This window comes from Chrysoperla carnea, chromosome 3 (genome assembly GCF_905475395.1).
Source record: "Chrysoperla carnea chromosome 3, inChrCarn1.1, whole genome shotgun sequence".
Lineage (NCBI taxonomy): Eukaryota > Metazoa > Arthropoda > Insecta > Neuroptera > Chrysopidae > Chrysoperla > Chrysoperla carnea.
In genome coordinates this window covers 15,839,842-15,867,830 of record NC_058339.1, presented here as the reverse complement: position 1 = coordinate 15,867,830, position 27,989 = coordinate 15,839,842, and the positions used below count along the sequence as shown (strand labels likewise).

At 28.1% G+C, this 27,989-nt stretch overlaps 2 protein-coding genes across 2 annotated transcripts; both read left to right on the top strand.

Moving 5' to 3' along the window:
- Positions 1 to 66: 66 nt before the first annotated feature.
- Positions 67 to 14,119, top strand: LOC123294887 (SH3 domain-binding protein 5 homolog). Its single transcript, XM_044876073.1, has 5 exons — positions 67 to 329; positions 423 to 485; positions 634 to 811; positions 2,610 to 2,728; positions 12,301 to 14,119. Exons 1-5 carry the CDS (start codon positions 276 to 278, stop codon positions 13,234 to 13,236), a joined length of 1,350 nt encoding a protein of 449 aa, XP_044732008.1. The 5' UTR covers positions 67 to 275; the 3' UTR covers positions 13,237 to 14,119.
- Positions 14,120 to 18,348: 4,229 nt separating this feature from the next.
- On the top strand, positions 18,349 to 24,289 carry LOC123294701 (protein GPR107). The gene is made up of 12 exons (XM_044875821.1): positions 18,349 to 18,490; positions 18,562 to 18,672; positions 18,736 to 18,881; positions 20,178 to 20,317; positions 20,385 to 20,479; positions 20,860 to 20,961; positions 21,055 to 21,200; positions 21,666 to 21,815; positions 21,880 to 21,997; positions 22,133 to 22,405; positions 22,479 to 22,639; positions 23,014 to 24,289. Exons 1-12 carry the CDS (start codon positions 18,413 to 18,415, stop codon positions 23,150 to 23,152), a joined length of 1,659 nt encoding a protein of 552 aa, XP_044731756.1. The 5' UTR covers positions 18,349 to 18,412; the 3' UTR covers positions 23,153 to 24,289.
- Positions 24,290 to 27,989: the final 3,700 nt, after the last annotated feature.

The window sequence follows — 27,989 nt, the reverse complement described above, 5'->3', positions numbered from 1 at the left end:
AACTAAAAAAAGGTTACAAATTATCCCCAAGTAAAATTCGATGACAGTAAATAAGAATCATGACAGTGTTAAACATGGCAGACTGAAGTTGTGAATAAAGTTTTTTATTAGTAATTAAGCTTAGTTTAAATAAAAATTATATAGTTTAAATATAAATTTAATCAAATCAAATCAAATTATGTTCGATCTTTTAGTGTTAAGTGATACTTCGTCGTTGTGAAGTGATCACAGTGTTACGTTAATAATTAAGTGTTGTGTTTATTTTTCTTGTGATTATGGAAAGTTCGAATGATGATAACAGCGATACCGAATTGGATCCACGAATTCAAGTACGATAAATTTTCTTTGTTTAAGTGATACTTACTTTGATCAACATATTAGTCACGATTCGTCATATTAAAAGAGTGTTGTTTATTTTACAGATTGAATTAGAAAAATTAAATACTGCAACAGATGAAATTAATCGATTAGAAATTGAATTAGATGTAAGTTCATCCAAAAAAATTTAACCTGTATAAATAAGTTCATTAAACACATTTAATGTATGTATCTGTCTCTTTTTTTTTGTGTTCAATGAACTTGGTTTTTTTTTTTAATAACACACAGGTGTCTAAACGAAAGTTTATTTTTTAGGAGGCAAATACAACATTTCGAATGTTATTAAACGAATCGACAAGACGGTTAAAATTATTATCAAAAAAATTAGGTGGATGTATTGAACGTGCAAGACCTTATTACGATGCGTTAGAAATTGCAAAGCTTGCTCAAATTGAATGTCAAAGAGCCGCTGTAGCATTTCAAAGAGCTAATGGTGAGTGTATAATCTGTCTATCAATATAATTATTATAATTTGTACCTACGTTACTTATTTTTGGGGCAATTCTACGTTATAAGATCGTATTATTTTATGTTTATATTAAAGCATCTATCCCAATACGGTAATCAACAAATTTTAACTTACCCGCTAATTAGTGGATAACTTGATCAAAATGACATTCAATGTACTCTAGGAGCCAGATCGTTTTTTCTAGCGAAAATCAATAGGGAATATTCATGAAATTTAAATTTGGTTTAAATATTTTTCATCCGTAACTTTATTGGCTGGACATTTCAACTAAACCATTATTTTAGTAATTAATATATTTTTAATCACTTAAAATTAATTAATAAAATTACAAATTCAGTGAGGGCATTTAAAAATTTCTAAAACGGAAATTCAAATTTTAATACGGTCGTGACATCAAAGTACGGGCTTGTTAAATTTGTTGACATACTGTGTGATATCAATTACTTACATTTTATATGGTATTTCATTAAATTATACTATTTACAGCTTTTTATTAGAAAACTTAATAATAACAAGTGTAAATTCTGTGTTGTAAATTCATTTTTTTAAAGTGTAAATTATACATTGAACTGTCAAAATTTGACAGATCACGTACTTATACGTCATCAACAGAGAGCGCCAAAAAACTGCGTTTAAATATCTCAAAATTATAATGTATTTTAAATATTTTTTTTACACTTAAATACAGCATTTTTAAGCAGTATTTATATTTTTTACTTTGTTATAACGGTGTAAACAATGAATTAAAAATATATAAAAAATATATGAATATTCCCTATTGCACGTTAAATGGCAAAAATTACTTTTTTGATCTGATTGAAGTGTGTTTAGAAATTTTAGTCCATAATACACTAAAAATGTATTGAGTGTCTCGGTTAGTTCAGTTTAATTTTCAAAACAAATAAGTTTTAGAAAAGAAATAGAATTAGCTTTTGAAGATATAAGCATGTGTTTAACATCTGGCTATATTTATAAAAATTAATCACGTTTTCTTAGAATGATCTTTAAATCATGTTATATACATTCTCATGCTCTCTGTAAGCAGGTAAATTTTTAATACCCCATACGGTGTTAAACTTTTCGATTTGAGCTGTTAAATTTTATGTTTTTAACATGTAAACATTGAAGATATATTAAATTTCATACATTTTATGATATTTTTTGTTAATTCTCGCAAAAACTAAAAACAGAAATGTTTTGTAAAGGGGTATAGTTATTTATAAGCCTTTAATAAATACTGTGGTAGTTTTTTTTGTGAAGTTGCCATTTCTCGGTCTCGAGCTATGAATCTTAAATTAGTGTATTTACAATAGTGAGTTTTCAATCGGATATTACAATAGAGAAAATATCATAGAGCAGTATAGGCATAGGAAACGCAATAAGAGAATTCTTGAATAGCAGTTGAAATTGTAGGCGTATAAGAGAGGAGAAGGCAGCTATTCACACCTGCTCTATCTGCCTTTATCTGTAAGCTATAAGTGCCTACTTTATCTGGTCTCTCTGTACGGCGATCAATCGTTTGAGACTTTGCAGTAGTATGGTATTATCTCTGTGAATATTTCCAATGTAACATGACAAATCGATTCCCAAATAAAATTGTAGTCACACCTCCCTTCATACCATAAAGAAATACGGAATAGGAGATTTTTGTTAAGAAAGGCTAAAATGTCGTGAGTTTAGATCATTTAAAATTAAATAGAATATAATAAGAAATAAATTGATGCAAACAATATTTGATAAAATGCAATTTTTAAATGTTTAGAAATTCATGCTGCAGCGAAAGAAACCGTGGCATTAGCTGAACAAAGATTTATGAGTAATCAACATGAATGGCAGTTTGATAATGCATGGCAAGAAATGTTAAATCATGCAACAATTAAGGTTAGTTATTTACTATATTATTTGTTGTTATATAATTTAATTTATTTTATTATTGCTATTTTTATTAAATGTTTATTACTTTTCTTATTAAAATGTCAATTATTTTAATAATTATTATGAAATTCATTTGTTAACTTGTGGTTTTACACGTTTTATATTTCATCAAATTAAATATAATCAATTTTTTACTTTTCTTGTCTTAATTTAAGAATCGACTTTGAGACTCTGTATGTATAAAATATACATGAATGAAGGCAAATCACGAATGAAACTTTTTTAATTAGGTCGAATTAGTCGAAGAAATTTACACATATTTATACTTTCTCAAAAACTATACATTTTTAAGAAAAGCCACAGTTGATTTTTGTCTTTGCACGGATCCCAGCTGTGTTTTTCTCAATTTAATCATGTCAAAAAGAAGTCTCGTGTATGGACTATTCGGCGCTCTTTGCCGAATAGTCCCCGGCTATGAAGTGGGCGGATATTCGGCTTTGCCGATTAGTCGCATATTGATCAATTGGTTCATATAAATTTTACAATCCCTGATTGTCGAGAAAATAATAATAATACCATCACCAGATACAATTCATGCATCAGACTGACTATAGGGTGTTCAGAAATTAACAATAAACAATTATTTAATTAAGAGAGATATTATCAAATATTGCGTCAAATATTTCGGGCGTTAAATATTCTTTACCTTTGTAAATCATAACCTCTACATAAATTTATGTTTTAATGCATTAGCTATTGTCAATTTCGAGCAACTTTTCTTAGTAAAATTTTGTCAACTTATAAAAAGGATGGGTAGTTTACAAAAAAAAAATAGTGACCTATTAATATTTTTGAGCAAAACGATAATATTTGCTTTTTTAATGTACCATCCTGTATTTGCAAAAACATACTAATATATTTTTATTGCAAAAATTGTACTATTTACAGCTGTGTTTGTATTACAATAGTTTTAATTGATACTTTATGTCAACTAATTATTACTCTGCTGTATGATTATAAAAGTCATCAACAAATTTATTTTAAAATAAATCATGTTACAAAGAATTCAATTGTTCTCATAATAAAATGATCTGTTTGAAGTTAATTTCATCATTTTATGTAAATTTCTTGTATTAATGATATATAAATTAAAAAGTCATGGACATTACAATTCAAATTCAAAAATAATTGTTCATAAGAAAGATATTGATAGAAGTATTATTTAAGTCGGCTCTATTTTTTGTAAAAAAGTTTTTGTATATGCGTAAATTGCTTTCCAATAAAAAATTTTGATGTGGGAGTTGATCTTAAAAATAAACTGATATTTAGAGATGGTACGGAATGTGTAATCAAATATTTATTATACATAAAATATTATGTTAGATATGATGTGAATTAAAGTGCCTTGAAATAGTTTTCATATGAACAACAATAAATTATACATATATTTTATTGAACAATAATTTTATTATTTACAACTTTATTAAACTAATTGAAGCCCGTTGAAAAATTAAATATACGATCACACTTTTTAAAAACTAAAACTTCATGGGTTTTATTCCGCCTTTTTTCCCAAAATATTTATCGTTAATTTTCGTTCAAATCGCTTGATCATTTTTCATTTTTAAGGGTTTTTATAGTTTATATTTGGAGTCCTAAATCAATTCATAACCTCATTGTATAGCCTAAATTAACTCCAGATGGATAGGACCGAAAACTGTCCGACAAACACCTGCCTGGAACCTGTTATATGAACATTCTGTAGGTATGTTAAACGTATAATTGTGGCGTGATATATTATCCTACCCCCCTCATACCACCAATTGTAATATATTGAACGTTGTTGAAATAAAATTGGATTGGTTTTCCTTGTAAATGTATTACTTTTCTAAGGAAATATTTTTCTTGTCGATTATATAAATGTTTAATTTATGATTCATACACAAACATTTATTACGTAAGTGAAAATGAAAATTAAATGACCAATACCCTTCAACTCACCTGTTATTGAGTTATAGGTAATATACAAGGTGTACCATTTTAATCTATCAAGGTTAGTATCTCGTTTTGTAGTAAGCCAATCAAAAACTAAGTTAAATCAAAGTTGGAGATAGAATAACATTTTAAATTAGAAAATTGATTATCGTACAAAAGCTAACTTTCTTTTTTTAAGGTAGTTCCAGCATGAAATCACTTTTCGACAGATTTGGCCGAATTTTTTTTCTCGGGTTTATAATAGCTTTATTTATGAATTCCTAAAATTTCATAATTTTTGGCCGTTTAGATCGCGAGATATTTAAAGACAAAGTTCGCGATTTTGAGGGTCATGTCCCATTTAAAGCATGTAAAATGTCCGGTCTCTCCAACTATTTTTTATGATATTATTATATATTGAAGAAAAAGTAGAAAAAAATGTTTATACAATAAAATTCTAAAAAAAAAATTTAGAAATTAATTTTGACGTAAATTGATCGAAATTGGGACGTTGGCATAATTATTTCCCATTTTAAACGGTCAAAATTTCTGAAACTTTGGGAATTAATAGTAAGCATTATTAAATTCTTAAATTTAATTTTTCGTTAAATTATGTCGAAAAAAATTTTAACCATAGCTTTAGCATAGGAACTGCAGATACCATGCTGGAAATACCTTAATTAAAACATTTTTTCGAAAATGATTAGCTCTCGGAGGAAATGCAACTTAAAAATATTTCATCATTGCATTTAATCGAAATAAAATACGATAGCTTTAGAAAAATGTTTTAGACCAATTTTCAGGGACAATAAAGGTCATTCGCATGAGTGAACTGTTGGGTCTAGGTAAATTTTCAAGATCAGTGACCTTGAATCTAGAATTGCAGATCAAAGTAATGGACACAGGTGAATGTCTTCTATTGCCAACGTTGACAATTTTTGATTAAATCATTTATCTATAGCTAGAGTGTTTCCTTTGATTAAATGAAATAATGGCATATTTTTCCGAAAGCTAACGATTTCGAAAGTTTTTTCGAAAGAATCAACTTCCTAATTTAAAGTGTTATTCTATCTCTTAACTTTGAGGATCTAAATTGATTATTAATTCTGATGTAAGAACATGATGGCCCCCATTAAACTCCATATCTTTTGTTGAAGTTATTTTTTGTTTAGTTTACTACAAAACGAGTTTTTAACGATAATCGATTAAAATGGTTCACCCTGTATATACCTAATGTATTATATATACAGAAAATTATTTTCATTTCTGGAAAAATTAAAATGGGAAGTAAAAACGCACGAAGGTGGGGTTAATAGTACTAAAAAAGCCAACCGACGAAATAACGAATGTAAATTATTATAAAAATGTGATTTACGATAAAAATATGGTGTACAATGAATCACATTTGTATACCTTTATATGGAATATATTAGAGTATATTATGTCCGTGTGTCTGTCATTACAATAACTCAAAAACGTAAAGAGATATCGAATGTGTTTAAGCTCGTAAATAAGCAAAATAGATCCTTTAAGTCTTGGGCCCGTAGGATCCATCTTGTAAATCATAATAGATTGAACAAAAGTTTAAATGTAAATACTATACAGTGTGTTCATTTCAAAAGTATCCTCCCTTAGTAACTCTTGACTTGATGTGATTATTGTTTTGAATGATAGGCTTCTATCCATCTTTTTTTGTTCAAAAATCCGAATAGAAGCTAAAACATTAATATATCATCGCGTAATTTCCCAGACGATGAAATCTCAAGTCTTGTAAATCAACTTTGAATATTCATTAACCAAGATAATTACTCTGTTTATGTTAAGAAAACATATATGATTAATTTATTGTTAAAACAACTTTGTTTATTTTACATATTAAATTACAAGAAATATTCATATTTTCTCACATATTTATAAATTACAAGTTATTATGTATGTACGGAAAATTTCTTACAATTTTAAATATTACTTACAATTTTATTTAATTAAACTAGGAAGCCATACATTAACATTTAAAATGTAAAGTGTATCTAAGATCACTTGCACTGCCTCAAGCGAAGAAAAACATTTTTTTATACATTTTAATTACTTAGTAAACTTACGTTTACCCTTTAAGGCAGGCATGGGCAAACGTAACTTAGAGAAATCCCTCAGATTTCTGTAAATAAAATACGAGTAAGACAGAGAGACAACATTTTTTTTTCTACCTATCTCATTACTATTAGAGAAACTGAGATAGGTAGAAGAGTCGTATACCCGTCTCGCTTCCTCCCCTATGATGAATGCGGACTTGGATAAAGAGACACAGAATAAAGTTTATGACACACAATAAACTTATAACAATGGTGACTTCGACTTAAAATAACTCGCACATGCTTCCTTTAAGGACATTTCTTTTTTCTTAGAATCATCTTTTAAACTTGTATTGTATATGCATTTTAATTAATGTCCTTTATAAACAGGTAAATTTTTTAATACCTCTTACGATCTAAAATAGATTTAAGAAGGAAAAATTAGTTTAATTCAAATTATTCCCCATATTACGCTATTACTCAAGGCTTAATATTGCGAAGGGATTGATCGCATATTAGGGGGTGAGTTATTTATTGATTTCGAAATGTTAATTTTAATTTTGCTAAGAAATCTGAAAATGTCATAACATTTTTATTTTATTTTCGAGGGTAAAAATAATACTTTCAGACAGAAAATTAATAATCAAATGAATAATGAATTATATTTTTGTAACAGTACAAAATATAACTTGGAAATTGCAATTACAGGTTTGTATATTTGTTCAAGGTAAAACATTAAAAGTCATTTTAACAAGTAAAGAGACAAAATTTTATTTAAAGAAGATTACAAACATTTTTTTTTCTATTTAACTACAAAACAGCAGCACACCTATACAAAAAATTAGATTGTTTTTATGAAAACTTTCACAAAAGTTATTCTATTATATCTAACAATATGAAATAATCATGTGACTTTCGTATTCATCTAAAAACAAATATCTAAATAAATAAATAATCGACAGCCTTATCGATTTTAGTCTGAGGTTTGAGACATGCTTAAAAACATGAAAAGAAATATCAACCATCTGACTATTGGTGACCAAGGACGATTCGCTTCGTATAAGATGTATTCATTTTAAACTTGCTAAAAATCTTTATTAGGTCCAAAGTTATTATGTTTTTTAATTTACTACAATCTACCTTAAACTTTGAACTACAACCTCGACAACTGGCGATAATAATTCGTACTAATTATAACAGAAAGTGGGTTCATTCTTAGTAGTTCCAATCCATTCTACCAGATGACAATACTTGTATTTACCCCTTTAAAAAGCCAATACAAATATTCAAATTCTCTATCAAATAAAACTCGCGGACAGTCATAAAAATTCGTACTAATTAAATCAGGAAATGGACCCGTTTTCAGTTTAAACTGGGAGTTACAACCTCGCCAACTGGCGATAATAATTCGTACTAATTAAAACAGAAAGTGGGTTCGTTCTTAGTAGTTCCAATCCAGGCTACCAGATGGCAATGTACTTACCACTTTTAAAAGCCAATACAAATATACAAATTCTATCAAATAAAAGTCGCGGACAGTCGTAAAAATTCGTACTAATTAAATCAGGAAATGGACCCGTTTTCAGTAGTTCCAATTTAGACTACCAGATTACTTTACCGTTTATCAATACTATTAAAGTTTTTAGTTTTCATTCATCAAGCATACACTTACACGGAAGTAAACATAAACAATTGTGTATTGTGATGATGAAAATAAAATTTTTAATAAAATTCATTACTTATTATAATTTATCATTGTATAGTCAATAGTATATGTATACACTTTGGTTGGTATTAAGGGCATTAGTCAATATTCCAATTTTCTATTGTTTTTTGAATTCATTATGCTTTTATAATGTAAATTTAACCTTTACAAAAGGGCATCGTATCGCATCATCTTATTTATTAATCTTTTTTTTAATTGTAATTTATTTTAAATATTAGTTTAATTTATTCTCTATTTTATTTAATATTCGTTTGATAGCAGTTTGTCTGTTTTGATACCGTTGAAGCAGTTGTCCATTCACGCACTGCTTCTAGGCCTATTTATTTCTTTGGAACATTCACAGCCCGTTAATAACCGCGACAGTAAAGCTGTAATTATTTTTTTTCTCACTCTATGGCATGCTTTAATCTTTTTTGGTTAAAAATACTGAGAAAACCCTTGAAGAAAAAATCATTTTCTTCACTCTTAAGACGTAGGTAATTTTTATCTAGGAAAAAGTTTCCCATGATCTGAGTTTTTCAGTCTAGATTCTTGTATCGCATTATTAGAACATGAACTATTTAATAAAATACCTATATTATTAATAAATAATACCGACGATTACTTAATGCATTTTATATTTGAAGCAACACATGAAGATTCATGCTTGGCCAATTTTGTTCGTATTTACAACGCAAATTCAGGTTGTAGACCTTGGCGTATATCAATTTATTATATAACTTTATTCTCATGGCACAGCAATTTAAAAGAACAAATGTCTATTATACTACAACATTATTTTGATAAATAGTAAGTAATGGATGATTTTCGGAAGAGTTGATTAATTTCGTAATTCGTAATTTTACTGTATTGACAAAAAGGGGTTTAATCCAGTCTATAAAGGGGGAAATTTAACTGAAAACATAATTTTCATATAACAAAAGGAACTTTTTTTACTCCTCCTTGATTGATTATTGATTACTTTAAAAAGAAGCACTGTCGTAATAGCAAATTTTCTATCTTCAACTGTAAATGTGACATGCGGTTAAGAAATCAAGATAATGAAGAAATGTACACAGTCGCTACATCATCTGCTAACTTAGAGACAGAAAAACAGTCGGTATTACTATAGATCGAAGGCTCTATGGCTTCTCAAGTATACATTTCTTCATATCAAACAGTGATTTAAAGAAATTTATAACCAAATATTTGAATTAAATGAATCATAAAAATTAATGCGAACATAGAAAAATTTATACCGCAAAACATGTAATTATTTTTGGAGATTTGTATAATTTTTAAGAAGACAGTAGAATGAAGTTGATGTCATAGTTAAAAATAAAATGTGATTACATAATTATATCCAATAATGAATATTTCCTTGTGTCGTGACTTAATATTATTTTTTATGATGCATTTGTTTAAGTATTGGATTTGAGATCATGTTTTGCATACTATAAGTAAACACTGTGTTAGTGCTAGTTAGTTGCTTCTCCGCATCATTATGCATAAATAAAATGGTTATACATTTTTTTCACTTGCCTCTAAATTTTTACCAAAAATATTTTGACAGATTCCGATCCATAAAATAATGATTGCTGTGGACTTATTCGCTAGATCAATTTAACACCACTTTTTGGAGTTGCCAAAACCTCTTTCATTTTATTACCCCGACGGCGACGAGGGTTATTTGTTTGGTCGGCTCAAACAGCCCAGATTTTGAAACACTAAAAAAACAATTATAAGGATAAAAAAACATATGAAATGAGCGAAATCTGTACCTTCAAAAGCTTCAGAACTTTTCCCAGAGCCCCAATTTGGTAAAAGTAAAAATTAAATTAGAAAATACGCAAAATGTTTATCACTTCAACAAATCCGCGTCAAAATTTATGTATCGCGTATCTAACAATAAAACAATGATCTACTTAACCTTGAATCATTAGTAAAATTTGAATAGAAATATGAATAGAAATATGTTTTGAGATATAATAAGAGATATCAAGTCTTATACTTGAACGGTTAAAACATAAATTATCTTAAATTACCAAAACTCCTTGTATCAATTCTTTAAAAAGCAGGTAAAGTGAATCCGATTTTTCACTTCATTAGGGGATCACGATCTTAGCTTCAAGTTCTTTAATACATCGATAATTGTAAGAACTTGTATTACCATAATTATTTTTTGGTAAATTTCCAAAAAAACTTCGTTTTCCCCTCCGATTTTATGGCTATTCATTCCGAAGACATTTTTTCCCCAGAAACACAATCGAAAAATATCCATCCTAGAAAAAAATTGATAAAAACCAAAATTGTAGAAAATTTAATTTCAAATAATCTTGATAATAATCATTTTTCGTGTAAAATTGAAAATAATCGAGTTATTCAATAAACAAAAATTCACCCCCAAATTCAAGATGACAGATAACAGGATTGAAATCCGAAAACCGAAATGTTGATGGCCAGTGAACCCCCAACGATTTCTGAAGGAAAAAATCTGTTAGGAATTTATCCTGTGTCAGCCCTTCTTTTGATCTAATTCAGCTGTTGTAAAAGGAAAATAAAAACTAATTGTAATTTGTAAAAGTAAAGTTTCTTAAAAATTTTAAGAATTTAGTATCGCATGTACAGTGATATTAAAAATAAAACTGTCTAAAAATTATTAATTTTTTTGCAAGTATAATGAACTCATGAATATCATTTTCTCATTGTTAGCTGGCAAACCAATAATTAATTTAAAATAATTGTAATCTTCTAATTGCTATTGTTTTGTTGTTGATTCGACCTTAAAAGTATTAAAATAATATTCTGGAACATAATAAAAGTCATAGTGATTTAAGAAAACAATAATGAATGAAGAATAATTTGTATGATATTAAATCACTCAAATTATTTAATCAAATATAATTGATATGTCTGTAACCGTAGTTTTTAATTTAAAATATTTTATTAATGTTGTCGTGTCTCGATAGGGAATTTTTATGATAATTTCTTTATCATTTCTTAACAAAATATGAAAATACCGTAAAAGAGATAACAAAAAGTAAAAGTAAAATCGGCCAAGGAATAATACGGATAACATAATCATTTAGTGCAGTCATATTCGGAATGAGAGATAATAAGGTGTAAACTTGTATACACCTTCATTTTGATGTTCTAAAAGCTGTCTCAAAAGTCTCATAAAATCTCGTGTCTGCGCCGTAAGTTATTCCAGGTCAAAGAAGAAAAAAAGATATTTGACATCATACACTAAATTTGGCATAAGAATCCATGTTAGAGTCTGTTTTGATAGAAAGAGATACCAACAAATCTTTGGTAGCTTTTATTTTGGTTGTTTTTCGAAAAATAATTTTTCTTTGCTATTTATTACATGGATGGAATTATTTGAAATTTTGTGTTTCGTTAACCATAATAATTAACCATATAATATTGGTGCAAAATGTCGTGTCAATTCTGACGGTAATCGTCATTCTACATCATGCTACACTATAAAAAAACTCGTTATCGGATTTAATTATCCCGCCGGTATTTTTTCAGACATGAAGCACATAATATTTGCACAATGTACTATAAACAAAAGCGTGATATCACTTCCTGTTAACGCATGGTTAAAAACTTTTCCTAAACTTAAAAATTAAATGCTTTTCATTCTTCAACACAACGTCACGAAAAATGTTCCTTATCAAAAAAATTTCAGTTGCCAATCTAGATGGCAGTCCAACCTTGGGAACATTCCCCTATTTTTTATCAAAATGTTATATTTTCGAGACAACTTCTCGTAGATTCCATTTTTTTGGGAAATAATTATTTATATAAATATATTGTTTCAGGTAATGGACGCTGAAAACCAAAAGGCTGAAAGCGGACGTGAACATCAAAGACGTGCTACATTATTTAATGCCGCCGAACAAAAAGTACAAGAGCTCGAAGAAAAATTACATCGTAATATAATAAAATCACGGCCATATTTCGAAGAAAAAGTATTATGTTACGAACAATTGAAAACACAAAAAGATCGCATTGAACAATTACAAAAAGCTGTGACTAAAGTTAAATACGATTATGCGCAATCCTTAAAACAATTAGAAGCTATTTCTGAAGAGATCCATAAAAAACGTAATGGTGGTAAATTGAAGCAAAGTAATCGGGAAGAAGACGATGATCAATTACCACCAAGTGGCCCTAGAGAGCCAGGTGTTGGCGCTGAATTAAACACACCAATCGAGGAAGAATATACACCGTCACAAATCGTAACGGCATCTAATACTAGTACAAAATTACAACTACCTGATTTCGATTTGGAATTAGAACGATGCGAAGTGCACAGTTGTTCGAGTGTCACAACCAGTTCAGCTGTTTCAGAACAAGATGAAACTGAAACACGAGAAGAAGAAGATTTAGATGAATTACGACAACGTGTACGAGAATTAGCTGTACGTCCTGTTGATGGTGGAGGTGAAGGGCGTAGTGCTACTGATGACGCATCTTGGGAATCTGAATTAAATGCGACTGTCGATAAATTAGATCATATGATGTTAATGAAAGAGTGTGCTCAAGAATTAAATAATCAATATAAATTACAAGATAATTCTATTACTCCAAGTTCAAAAAGTACTGTAAGTTTGCAAAATTCACCGTTATCCAACAAAAAAGAGTTAAATGATTGTAAAACACATAGTGAAATTATTATTGATCCTAATAAATTAAGTGAGATTACCGAAATTTCTACTACTACTACTACTACTACTACTAATGATGTTAATTGAAAATAATATTTTAAAAAATAGATTCATTTTTATCTTTTACCTTGAAACATGAAAATTTTTTCCATTATAGAACAAATTAAAACTGAGTACACCTTATTACAATATACGTATATTAATTAATTAAGCAGTTCTAAAACATTCATTAAAAAAAGGCGTAGTAAGATTTCTCAGTTACATATCAGTAAATTATTTATAAAAATAAACATTTAAGAATATCTTAAAGAAAGTTCTATAAGTTTCATAATAAGAATAATTAATAATTAGCTAGGTATGCTTCAATAAAAATGCAACATTGTCTACACTTGCATTTTTATTGCGCGAGTATACATCAAAGTGTTCTTTGAAACCACACTACCCTAAAAATATCGTAAATATTTCAAAAGTCTATAAAACTAAATATTGTTACGAACAATCGCACTATATGTTGAACCATAAATCGTTGTTTTTATGAGGTGCCATTTTCTCTATATACTTTGCAATTGTAGCTGCGATATACAAACTATCCTGCCAAAAAGTAGCGTGAGTTTATTTAGTAATACTCATAATTTTGCGTTCAATCATCAATTTTCCGGCATAACCTTTAATCCATTAAAAACATTCAAGTTTATTTGAAATGCTCGATCATCTTTAAAAAATCTTCATGAAAGAGTGATTTTAGATTTGGATACATTACACGAGGCAATTAATTAGACGAGGCCCAACCTTCATAGTTTTTTAAGGCTTATTTTGTGTATCTGCAATTCTTATATTCAAAGCGAAGCGTTAGAACAAGTACAAATAAAATTTAAAAGTAATACTGGATAGGGGTATAAAGAACAAGTACAAAAACGTATCAAAAAAATCTGTTCATGTTTCAAGCTAGAACATTATAACGAAATTTTTCGTTGACTAAATCAAAATCTAAAAAAAAGTTAACTGTAGATATTAGAAATGAATTTATATCTTAAAATTTTTAAATATTAATTGTATTAATCCAATAATGTTAAACAAAAAAAAAAAACCTTTTTTTTTTATCTCAGCGTTTATCAGAAAAAAATGTTTTTGTATTCAAATAAAAATCAATCAAATTTAAACATTATTAATATCTGATAAAAATCTATAAATAAATATTTAAAAGATATAGGTTTATTAAAATTGGATTTTATAATAATGTAAATTCAATAATAATCATTTTTTATTCAAGTGAAAAAATATCACGGATACAGTGAAAGTAGAAGGAATCAAGTCTAAATTGATAATGTTCAGGAATGTGAAAGGTGTCTACGGTAGCGAAAATAATAAAAGAGTGCCTATACGAATAAATTATTCTACAAGCATACAGGCACCTTGTAAATGAGGGTCATGTGGACCCAAATAATATACTGCGACTGATACAATTTGTTAAGAACCCCATCCTGTCTTAATCTGGCATTACTTGCATGGGGGTTTATCTGCAAGATGAAAAAACTGGCAAATGGTCTATGAGACAAAAAAGCCAGTGGTTTGAAACCACTGTGCTAGACTGATAAATATTTTTCGTCACGTTTTCTCATAATTTCAACTGATCCGGACTATCTGACCTAAATGACGTGGCTAAATGACGATTTTTTTAATTTTTAGACTAAATCTGTAAAATTACTTTAAAAATCTTTGTAGAAAATTGTTAGATGATATTCTTCGCAAATTTTGATATCTTCTCCTACCACATTATCCGTAAATAAAACCTTGCACTCAAATAAATGAATATAGGACACAATAATTCTACTTATGATTATTATTGGTTATTTCTGAAAAAAATTTGTCGATACAGTTGTTTACTAGAAGAGTGTGTCCGGTAAATTGCTAAAAATGAACGGATCCTTGAATATATGTAAATTTTTTCTTTGTCTGAAAATGGAAATTTCTGTATTTAATATGATCTCACAATTAGTGGATAAATTAAAGGCAAATTAAAAGTTCAAATCAATTTTTTAAACATTGGGCATGTGTAGCAGAAATTTTAACGCGTATGGTACAACATTTTTTTACTGAGCGCGTTAATTGTTTCGGCTAAACAGGTCCATTGAATTTAAATGTCACAAATATTTATTTTAAAACAAAGACAAAAATATTATTTATTATATTTTAATTGCTATAATAACACAGGTATTATAACAGTTAGGTAGATTTAATATATTGTTCAAAGTTATCTAAAATTTCTGTTTTTAAAGGGTTACTAAAGTTTCATGAAACTAAGTGTGGAATGTTTTTCATTTTTTTAATATAATAATTACATGAATCTTTAGTTTCGAATCGTTTAAATTCTCCATAATTTAATTGTTAACAAAGATTTGTTAATCAGTAAATTTGATCATATAAAATTCTCCTTCTAATCTGTGATTATAATACGGATTTTTTTTTCAATTTGTATACTCGGTTAAAATTTGTAAAATTCTATTAATATATTTTCAGATAATGATGTGCTTATCGAATAAAAAAATAAATAATAAAAATAATTTCATTTTCAATATATAATCTAGGACACAGATGTGTAAAAATTTGTGCTCGAATTAATATTGCAAGTATTTGTTTTTTCAGTGGAAAATCCTGTTGTAATAGCAAATTAGTATATATTCACTCCAACAGCAATATAATTTAGGTATTATTAGGAAATTTGGTCCAATCAATAATTGATAATTATATATTTTATCAAAATTTAAAGGTTGTGAAAGATAGGCACGTCGTACATGGAAAAGAAATATATATTGATTGATATCGAAAATAAAAAAGACTGCACCTACCATGATTTAAAATTATATTTAAAAACAAAAAATATATTTAATAAAAATAACCAAGTAGTTAAAAAAAATTTATTAACGTTCTATATTAATTCGAAACGGGAAAATTGTTAAAAAAATATTATTGTAATTGTCCAACAATAATAATTATAAATATATACATAAGTTTTTATTGTACATAGAAGATGGTGTCATTTGAAATAAGAATATTCAAAAGTGATAATTTGAGCCAACTTTTGTTTATCAAATACAGAACCTCAGACTATGGAAAGGTTGGGTTCGGTTAATTTTTTTATGTTACAGCTCTTATATAATAATGCTATTATGGACTGAAGACGGCGGTGAACTTTTGCAAAACTCAGGACGCATCTACCTCTACATTCCGATGTGAATTGAGCGAGGCTAAACCATGTAGCCGGTCTTCAGACATTGTCGATCTAAAATATGTTTTGAGATAACGTATAGAAAAGAAAAAAGAAGCGTTCACATTCGTAGCTGTTGTTACAGGTAAAACTGTCAGAAATCACTCTTGAAATATTCTCTATTTTCAAATAAGACTCCATAAATAAAAATATAAACATAATAAATTATGAGATTGGTAATTTTAGTATTTGAAAAAAACGAGAGTTAAAGAAAAAATTATTGTTATTTATATCGTCTAGTTTAATGTTCGTGATTACATTTTGTGCATTTTAGTTTTGAATGATTATTACATAAAATTAAACTTGATATAAATAAATATATTGATATTTAGATTATTCAATAATTATTGAACGAATCTTTGAACATTAAACTGCATATTATACTAACAACATTACATCTTAAATATTATTTAAAAAAATTATTGTTACCTGTTTAATAATATTATTTTATTAGTTTGTATTTTTAAATAAACACGCTATTTTTTTAAATAACATCATTTTCATTATCATTGTATTTTTTATTTTTGAATATTACAAGAAATAGATAAGAAAATTTCTACTGAATTGAAACATTTTTCGGACTCGATAAAAGAAAGACATCTTAATGGAAAATAATGGTTTTTGTACAAATTTTGGAAAATGTTTAGCTATTGAAAAGTAGAATAAAAATATCAATGGCCATAAAGCTCAAAATTCATAGTTTTCGAGACATTTCGTTTAATCCATAGTTTGATGTTTAAGAATTTAACGACACACATCGAACAAAGGTAAGTTATTTTGTTGAAATTGAATCGCAAAAAAATATCAAATAAACATCTAAGGGACCATTCATCAAATACGTAAGCATAATATTGACGATTTTTTAACCACCCCCCTCCCCCACGTACATAAGATTTTTCGAACCCCACTCTCCCATCTTACGCAAGATTCAATCTCGTCTTGCCGAATAATAAAACGTTGTTAGAAAAGAATCAGTGACACTAAAACTCACAGCTTGACGTAAATTAAAGATCATCTTGATGCTATTTTTCTAAGCCGAGATATTCAATTTTTTTGAGATATTCAATAAAGTTGTTTTACTAGATAGGTCCAACGGACCAGAGGCCCAATTGATTTATGTTGCTCATTTACGAACTCGACCTCACTTTTTACGTCTTGAGTACGCTGTAAAAATTTCATCCAGATATCTTTTTTCGTTTTTGAGTTATCGTGTTGCCAGACAGATGGAAGGACGGACAGACAACCGGAAATGGACTAATTAAGTGATTGAATGAACACCTATACCAACACCTAAAGAGATTCTACAAAAATTTTCCATGAGCAAATTAAGCATGCTCAATGACAAATTTTGCCGGGACTAAGTTTTCACCATAGAATATTATACATAGAGAACGCGAGGGATCTGCTAGCCTGTAAGTGGATGCGATATGATGAATGAGAGAGAAGACTGTCAGTGAGTTTCTCTGTGTCCTTGTCATAATCATATATACATATATACTTATTATATATATTAGTAAGTATAAGTATAGGTATTAGACAAAGACACAGGGGAACTTACTGGCAGTATTCTCCCTCGCTTCGCATATCGCATCCACTTACAGGCTAGCGTTCTCTATCTTCATATCTCAATGGTTGCCACTTCTCTATCTCATAGGCCTTTTCATCATGTCATAAGCGCAAGTGTAGAGTTTATTTTTTCGTACTGACAGCAATAAGTAGGACTAAGATAGAAGATATTTGTTATTCATTTTATCACATTGGTTATAAATCATTTAGTACGAAACAAATGTGAACCGTGATTTTAAAATGAAAAGCCCTATTGTTCTTCTCTATAGAATTAAATTTTAATGTTGGTAATATTTATAAAACTAATTTAGGGATTTTTGGTTGGTAATAATTGGTAATAACTAAATCACTACAATATTATTTTGACACTTGTATAGTTAAACCAAAATGACATATTTTACTTAATAAGCTGGTCAAGAAAATATTAGAAAAATGTTATACAAATTTTTATACTTATTATTTTTGATATTCCCTGTTTGCTTCGGAAGAATACATAAATTAGAAATAAGGGTAAGAAAAAATCAATATAATATATTATAAAATCATATATATTTACAAATGGGAGAATTTATGAATTTTAGAATGATGTTCGCCGATATATTGCGCTGAGTACATTTGGATTTTACAAAGGTGGTTATTTAGATGTTAAATTGAAAAATTTCCGTGTTAAACCAGAAGATGAAACATCGAAGGTAAGTCTAGTTTAATTATACACAATTCCAAAAGATTTTCTAATGTGTTCGAATTGTTTTTAGTTTGGATTCTCATTAGATCGGACTATGAATGATGCCATGAATCCATATTTGGATAGTCATCAAGAAAATTGCTTGCTACAAAATTTCCCATCAAATGGACATGATTCATCAGTTGTGTATTTCACATTAAATTTTAAAAGTTTGAAGTGAGTTATGAATGAGTTATAATATCATTACGCTTGGTTTTATTACGCGAACGAACTGTATAAAAGAAGCGCTTTTTCATATGATCTATGAGTTCATCAATAATTCCGTTCTTAGTTCCCCATTTATTTTATATAAACTTAATTTAGTTATAATTTAGCACATTAACGACTTTAAAATAAGACTTCTGTATATAAAATTTTGAAATATTTATAGTTTTTATTTAAAAAACAAATTTAATACTAATTATCTCTAGGTGGATTTTCGGACATTGTTGAGGGTCTAGCAAGAGTCTCACGTTAAGATAATTTGGAGTAGTTCATTAACGTGAATAGAAGACTAACTTTGAGCTTTTCTCAGATTTTCTGAGGGTCAGCCCCATCCCATTAAAGTCATTATCAATCCATTTAGCTGTGAACGAACGTAATCACAGGGAAAAACTATTAATTATTTTCTCGTTTTACCTGACGTTCTAGGTTTTATTTAATAAAGGTCGCTAAATCTAAATTATTTAATAAAGGTCGCTAAATATCTACTCCAAATTATTTTAACGTGAGACTCACGCTAGACACACGATAGTGCCTGAATTGCCTTTTCGAAAATTTTATGATTTTGACTCAATTTACAAAGGAACAACGAAGTTATTAGTTCAGTCATTAGTTCACCACAAATGACTGAACTAATTTGACCGCTCCTAAAAGTGAACTGTTATGCCCAAGACTAAAAATCATTTCTCCAGTTAATGATACCATATGTGTAATACTCCTCTACAAGGTCAGTTCCTATAAGTAGAAGGTTTTCTATCTTCCAAGTGATTAAGTTTGTACTGCGCATCTGCTTTTGTTATTTTAGAACATTGTCAATTTTGACAAGCATGCGCATCGTGGTCATCGTCTCTTGGAGGTAAGGAGGGCAGAGATAAGGAGATTTATCTCTGTATATAAAAAGTGCTCAGCATCTTGGCGCTGCTGTAGCAAAATTGTAAGTTTTAAAAGAAATTAATAAGAGTAAGATAAAGATCTTAACAAGTTGTTAGAGAAACACAGAAAAGTTCACTTCAAACACCTTTTGCTACACAAGCACTATTATGGTCAATTTTAATACTGTTATTTTTTTCTTCTGTTCATTCTGTTCCATGTTAACTGACCATATAGGAGTATTACATACTTAACTGATACAATATACACTTAGACAATTCAATTCTTATTAAATTAGCTTTTTCGTAACTTTTTTGTTAGCCAGAGAATGATGTAATAAATATTAAAATTAGTTTACTAATGTTGTTGTATTTTTTACAGATTAGATTTAAATTGTAGTGAGCAATTAAGACAGAAATTGCACATTTATAAAGATAAAAATCAGATTAGACGTTTAAAAAGACATTCCTTAACAGAAATGAGTGATTCATCACTTTTTCTACAAAAGAGAGAAACACAAGGTTTGTTTACTTGAACCACATATTTTTTGAATTTTTATTAACGATAAAATTTTTTTCCTATAACTAGGTCTCCAAGATGATACGTTTGATCAATCCGCAAATCAAATATTCCGATTGCAAAAAATTGAAGGGAAAGATGGATATAATTATTACAACACAAATGTAAGGAATATAATTTAAAATACTATACAGACTGTCTCTAAAACGTCTATACAACGATAATAAACCAAGTATATTTCAAATTAAAATGATTCTTTTAATAGCTTTTTCTATCTCAATGCACTATAAATATGACAGTGAGACTGTAATTTTCTGTGCGGCGAATAGTTTGTCCGATGAGACCTCACTAACCTGGATTTAACTTACTCTAACCCCCTTTTTGACAACCAAAAAATACCGAATGAAACTTTTCAATGGACTAAAAAATGACCATCAAATAATGTGGTAGCCTGTAGGATTTCAATTTATTTGGATTACATGGCTACGGTTGTAGCTACACTATACTACTAAAATGTAAATTAATAATTGATTGTTGTTTTCAGTTTGTAATGTGGGTTGCAAGTGAAGCTGAAGAAGGACTTTATAACTTATACTTCCATAGTTGCCCCAATTATGAAAAAAAGACAGTTGCTTTGAATTTTGATGTAAGGATATTACTTTTAGATTTGATATTTTTTTGTTAATATTATTCTACGCCATAAAACTGAGTTAAAAATTGTCGAAACTTCTTTTTTTAGATGGAAATTGAAGAACAAAATTATTGGGATTCACATAAAAATTATTTATCAGCTGGAGAAATGCCACTTCCTGCTTTATATTTTATGATGTCTTTGTTATTCTTTTTATCTGGTTGTTTTTGGGTGTTTATTCTACATAAGAGCAGGTAACTAACTATAACCACATTTGCAGATTCAAAAAAAAATAATTTTCGATGATACAAGAACAAATTTTCAACAAAAAAAATTCGATTCAAATGTCACATTCCCCGAAAAGTTTCTTCATAAATTTGAATTATGGATTTTTCATTTTCATGGGAATCATGGGTTTTAGACTTCCATTACCCGATTTTTTCGAGATTTTGGATTATCTATCATTCAGTATTAATTTTGAGTATAAAATATTGGTTTTTGGGACATACTTAAAATTATTCATTTTGTATAGAAGAAAAATTCATGGTTTAAGGATCTTTTAAAGAAATTTTTTGATTTCAAAATAAAGATATTCACAAAAATCTAACTTAATTCAGATTTTTTTTGAAGATTCTTTTGATTCACAAAAATCTAACTTAATTCAGATTTTTTTGAAATCAAAATATCTTTTCTTTAATACTAAAATTTTTATTTCGTAGCCATCCGGTTTTCAAAATACACTATTTAATGGCAGTTCTTGTTTATCTGAAGTCATTATCATTACTATTTCATGGAATCAATTATCATTTTATTGAAACAAAAGGTGAACATGTTGCTGCATGGGCGATTTTATATTATGTAGCTCATTTGTAAGTAAATTGATATATAATTCGTTAATAAATTTGTTTTACGAATTTTATTCAATATTTTTAGATTAAAAGGAGCCGTATTATTTATTACAATTGTTTTAATTGGAACTGGCTGGACTTTCATTAAACATATTTTGGCTGATAAAGACAAGAAATTATTTATGATTGTTATCCCTTTACAGGTTTCTATATTTTATTCAATTAATTATAAAAAGAAATTATTGCACAGTCAAGGAATATGCAGGGTGTTTTTTTTTTTAAATTGACATATACTTGAAACTCGATTAATAAATTTAATTATAATATTTAATAATTAGGTTTTGGCTAATGTTGCTGACATAATAATTGCTGAAAGTGAAGAAGGTGATATGGAACATAAAACATGGCTGAACATATTTGTTTTAGTTGATTTAATGTGTTGTGGTGCCATATTGTTCCCTGTGGTATGGTCTATAAGGCATTTACAGGAAGCATCGCAAACCGATGGGAAAGCTGCAATCAATCTAAGAAAATTGAAACTTTTCCGACATTTTTACATCATGATTGTATGCTATATTTATTTTACACGAATTATCGTCTATCTGTTAAGGGTAAACACAATTTATTTATTTTAAATTTAAAAAAAAAAAATAACTGAAATTGATTTATACTTTGATTTTTCAGATAACAGTACCATTCCAATATGAATGGTTGGATGAAATGTTCAAAGAAATGGCAACTTATGTATTTTTTGTTTTAACGGGTTATAAATTCAGACCAGCTTCAGCCAATCCATACTTTATGTTGAGTTTTGATGATGATGATGACGAGGAAATCGATATTGTGTAAGTGTACATCAAATACAAATAGTGTAGACCGATTCTAGTCCAAGAAGGATCTTAACTACATGCGCCAAGCATAGCAAATTCCAAGAAGACTTAACCGTTTAGCCGATCTAATATATGTTTTGAGACGACGCAAGGTTGAAAAGGAGCTTTCATATGTTGCTGTTGTCATAGAAAAAACTCGATATTTGCATCTTTATTGCAAATATCGAGTCTCGAGGGTTTTGTTCCCCAAAACCCCTTCTTTGCGCACAGACTCGCATATGGCTCCGAATAGATCCATTTTCGACCACTGTAGATGTTTTTATCTCTAGATACTTGTAAAACTTTAATTTATTTTCATTATTAATAATAAATTTATTTTAATTGAACAGGATAACAGAAGCAGATGATAAAGAAGGATTTACAAAATTAGTTCCAAGAAATATCCACAAGTCAGCGATTTTAGAAAGTACCGATGAAGAAAAAGATAATTTAATTAATAAACGTGAAAGTAGTCACGAATATGATTGAATTAATTAATATATTTATTGAATTCCAAGGATTATAATTAGATATGTATTATAAATAAATAATTAGCGTTTTTTGCATCCATTGTAAATGCGTACACGTATGCGTTAATCATATTCCATTTGTATGGTCTTATTTTAATCAATTTTTGTTGCTCTACATATGTTTTTTTTTTTCCGTGTAATCGATTTGATTACGTCACACGTATAAAATTAATATGTTCTAACAAATGTTTACAAATTTCATGTTTTTTTTTTAAGTTTCATAATCTGTAAAAGTAAATTCTTGTTTTAAAATTTTAATCATAATAACTTTTGTATTTTATAAGGGAAAAAAAGGCAAAACAATTGGGATCTGACAAAATAACGGGGACAAAATAACTTATTTATATTAGTTTGATCTTGTTTTAAATTTTTGTACATTTTGTTAGGAAAGTTGTAAATATTTTATACTTTATAAATTATCTTTAGATCTCTACGTTCCGATACGAATATTGTAAATTTTTTAAAGAAAAAAAAATACAGTTGAATTGAGAACCTCCTCCTTTTTTTGTTTGAAGCCGGTTAAAAATAGCACCAAATCACAGCAGTAAAAATTAAGTTTATTTTCCCATTTATTATCAGAAAATCGTCTATAAAAAAAAAAGATTGGTCCGTGATTGAAAGCACTGGAATTGATTTACATTTAAACAAAGGTTATACACGTGTTTCAAAACATTGTTTTGAAGAAAAAAAAATCGTTTAAAATCAATTTTTCGAAAATTCTAGAGTATAATGTTATGTTAAAATAAAACGACCACAAGACTAAAGTTACATCAATTATTCTCATTATATAAAACAGTTCATTTTTGGCCGTCATACGTTAATCATTAATTTTCCAGATCCCAATTTGACTGTAAAATTAAAAATGTAATCAATTCATGTACAATTAAGTTTATTTATCTGGGAAGTTTTTGGATTAAACCTAGCGAATTCACATCAATGGTTGTAGTAAATATTATGAGTATACAAAGAGATTCGTTCTATTTCCTGTTTCTTGAATTGATGACTTAAAAACTGTTAAAAGACTGCCATATTGTGATTTCAATTTAATTTATAAGTTTACATCAGTTTGAAATGTCATTTGCTCATAATTAGTATCTACTTTATCATTTTAGAATTTTCAATATTAATTATAAATAAAAATATTTGTTCAATTATATCTACTTTTTATTATAATTCAATATTATACCTACCTTTATCTTTTATCCTTTACATCGATTTCAGGAATATCAAACAGAAGCTATATTTTAACAAAATATTACTACAATTATTCATTTATATAAGTAAGTTTTTGAAAAAAAAGGTGAGTAAAAGGTTTATATATTACATTATTGATATTCATAATATATCAAAGCTGGAATAGTGACTAGCTTAGTCGACTCCGGTTACAGAGGACCTTGGTTCGAAATTAGGATTATCCTGTTTAGTTTTTAATTCATTTAAGTTATTATGATGAGATAATGTCATTTTTTTAGATAATTGTTATGAGAACCGAAAGCGACAAATAAGTAAGAGAGAAGGGTATATTTTATATTATTTTAATTCCCACCCTCTGACAGAAGAGTGATTTATGACATAAGTAAAGTGGGAATAACATAATTTTTTTTTTGGTGATATGTCATGTTCTCCTATTACAAAATCTTATAAAATTTCATTTAACAAGAACAAATTTTAGCATGTGTAAAAAAACAAGCAAATTAGGTATTTTTTAATATTTTGTAATAGGCGAATATGTTATAAAAAAAAATGGGATAAAATATATAACATGTTCTCCTGTTACAAAATTTCAAATTTTAGTCTTAACGAGCGATTTTTTAATTTTATAAATACAAATTTTAATACATATTTGGTAATAGGAGAATATGAGTGAGATTAATCATATGACATGTTCTCCTATTAAAAAGTTACAACATTTAGCATAACCAAGCCATTTTTTGTACATATTTTAATATTTGGTAATAGGAGAATATGACTGAGATAGACTATATGACATATTCTCCTATTAAAAAGTTTCAAATTTTAGCATAAAGCATAATTTTAGCTCCGCGATCTTAGCACCTCATGTGCGGAATTTCGATTGACCAATTATACCATCTGAAAGGTCAGAAATTGGTCATAAAAGGTCAGTTGGTCTCATTAATTGGTCAGCATCAGAAAATTTTTTATTAAAGATTGAAAAAACTCCACCTATGCGCGATCGGGAAGCATTCGCTGATAATTGGTCAGCTAATATAAATCAGTCAGTTTAATTTTATATTCAAAAAATAATATAATTTCGAAAAAATTTTCAATTTTTTCAACATTTGTACTAGGAGAACATAAGTGGGAATTAGTAGTTCCTGATAAGGAGAAAGGTGAGTAAGTGTTTTCACCCCGAAAGTCTAAAATTTTATTTTGGCAGAAAGTTATTGGTCTCCCCACTAGAGGTCACACTCACCAAACACGGGTGTGCAGACCACTAACTTTCTGACTTACGAGGTGACAACAATTACCTTGCTATCAGGTACTACTTATTCCGTCCGTCCTTGATGTTCTCCTAGTAGAAATGTGAAAAAAATTGAAGTTTTTGAACGAAAAAAAACTAATTTTTTCATCATTTACTAAGCAAACATGCTGTGGTGGAAATTTAAAAAAAAATGAAAATAAAAATCAGATTTTGCTTAAAAGAATTAACGAACTTTTTTTTAATATATTTCCTCACCTAGTTTCGAACCAAGGGACTATTTATTCGAAGTCAGATACGCTAACCATTATACCATTAGGGCTCTGTTAATCGTATTAATAAATAATTATATTCATATTTTCGACTTTCTTAAATTATAACAAAAAGTAAAACTCATTTTCGGAAAATTTTGAGTAGTATTATTACAAAAAAAAAATGGCAAACGAAGTTTGAAATACTTACCTATCGTGAAGTTCAAAATACTCACCTATTTTTAACTGAAATAATATTGTATAGCTACAGAGAGATGGGGAAAAATAAAATAAAAACAGGGTTTGAGTTTTCAACTTTATTTAAATGAAATCAAAATACATAAAAACTATTTACGAATTATTTGCACATAATTCCATATAATTTATTTCATCTTAAAAAAATTTTTTTGCATCAACTTTTTTTTTACAAACCAAATACCACACAAAAATAAAATGAAAATCCAAAAAGAATATTACGTATTTACAATCCAACTTCTTTATCTCACCTATATTTTATAAGAATTTGTTTGTACCTTTACTAAAAAAAAATTAATTAGTTAATTAATAATTTTGTTCAGAAAGGAAAAATGGGATAGAATAAAATAAAACAAAATTTAAAATATATAACGATATTTATTTATTTATATTAATTTGAAAACGTTATCCCGAAAATTGATTTTTTACTATATAAAAAAACCATTATTATTATTCATTCAAATTTTTTATAGGTGACATATGTACAAATATATATAATACAAGTGAAAACAAACAATTGACTGAGTTAATTGTTGAAATACCATGCATAGTCAGTGTTGATTTATTTATCACATTACACATACAAACATGTGACACATACATAACTGATAATCAAGTATAGTACCTATTATAAAATTTCCGCCTAATTGGCGCCCTCACGAGTAAACAGTGATGTTTATGAAAAAAAATTTTACATTTAAACTTTTGTTCTATCTCTAACGGTTTACAAGATGGGTCCTACGGACCCAAGACCCAATTCACCTATGATGCTCATTTACGAACTTGACCTCATTTTTTACGTCCTGAGTACGCTGTAAAAATTTCAGCTCGATATCTTTTTTCGTTTTTGAGTTACCGTGTCCACAGACGGACGGATGGACGGACGGACAACCGGAAATGGACTAATTAGGTGATTTTATGAACACCTATGACAAAATTTTTATACTAACATCATTATTTTTAAGCGTTACAAACTTGGGACTAAACTTAATATACTATGTATATTTCATATATACATGGTATAAAAAGAGTGAAAAATTTAAATAAAAGGAAAAATTCATTTTTTTAAAAGTAAAAATTTTATCCATTTTTTTTTTTTGATATGTACTACTATCAAATTTATAAAAAAAATATTTCCCCTACTCCCCTACTGCCCTGATAAAACCATCCGGCTCAAAGCATGCGCGTTACGACAGAGACAACTTTTTTAATTTTTTTTAATATTAAATTAAACTGACCAATTATTTATATTAGCTGACCAATTATCAGCGAATGCTTCCCGATCGCGCATAGGTGGAGTTTTTTAATTTTTCTGCGAATGAGGTGCTAAACTTATTAATTGACCTTGAAAAACTTTAATCTTTAATAAAAAATTTTCTGATGCTGACCAATTAATGAGACCAACTGACCTTTTATGACCAATTTCTGACCTTTCAGATGGTATAATTGGTCAATCGAAATTCCGCACATGAGGTGCTAAGATCGCGGAGCTCATAATTTTTGTATATATTTTTAATATTTTGTAACAGGAGAATATGATTTTAAAGAGTGAAATATATTTATGATTATTTAAATCCCACCCCCTGACAGAATAGTGATTTATGACATATGTATAACTGACGTTATTTATAACAAGAGGGCGGGTTATATGCATAATTCAAGCTATAAAAAGCGTGGAAAATTTTTACCATCAGAAAAAATTCATTTAATTTAAAATATGTTAGCCCACACCAAGATACAAACCATCGTACATTGGTTTCATAGGCAAGTGCTATACCCACACAGCCAACCGGGTTATTAATAACTAAATAATTAATTTAATACTTACCCTTATTAAATAATTAATGAAT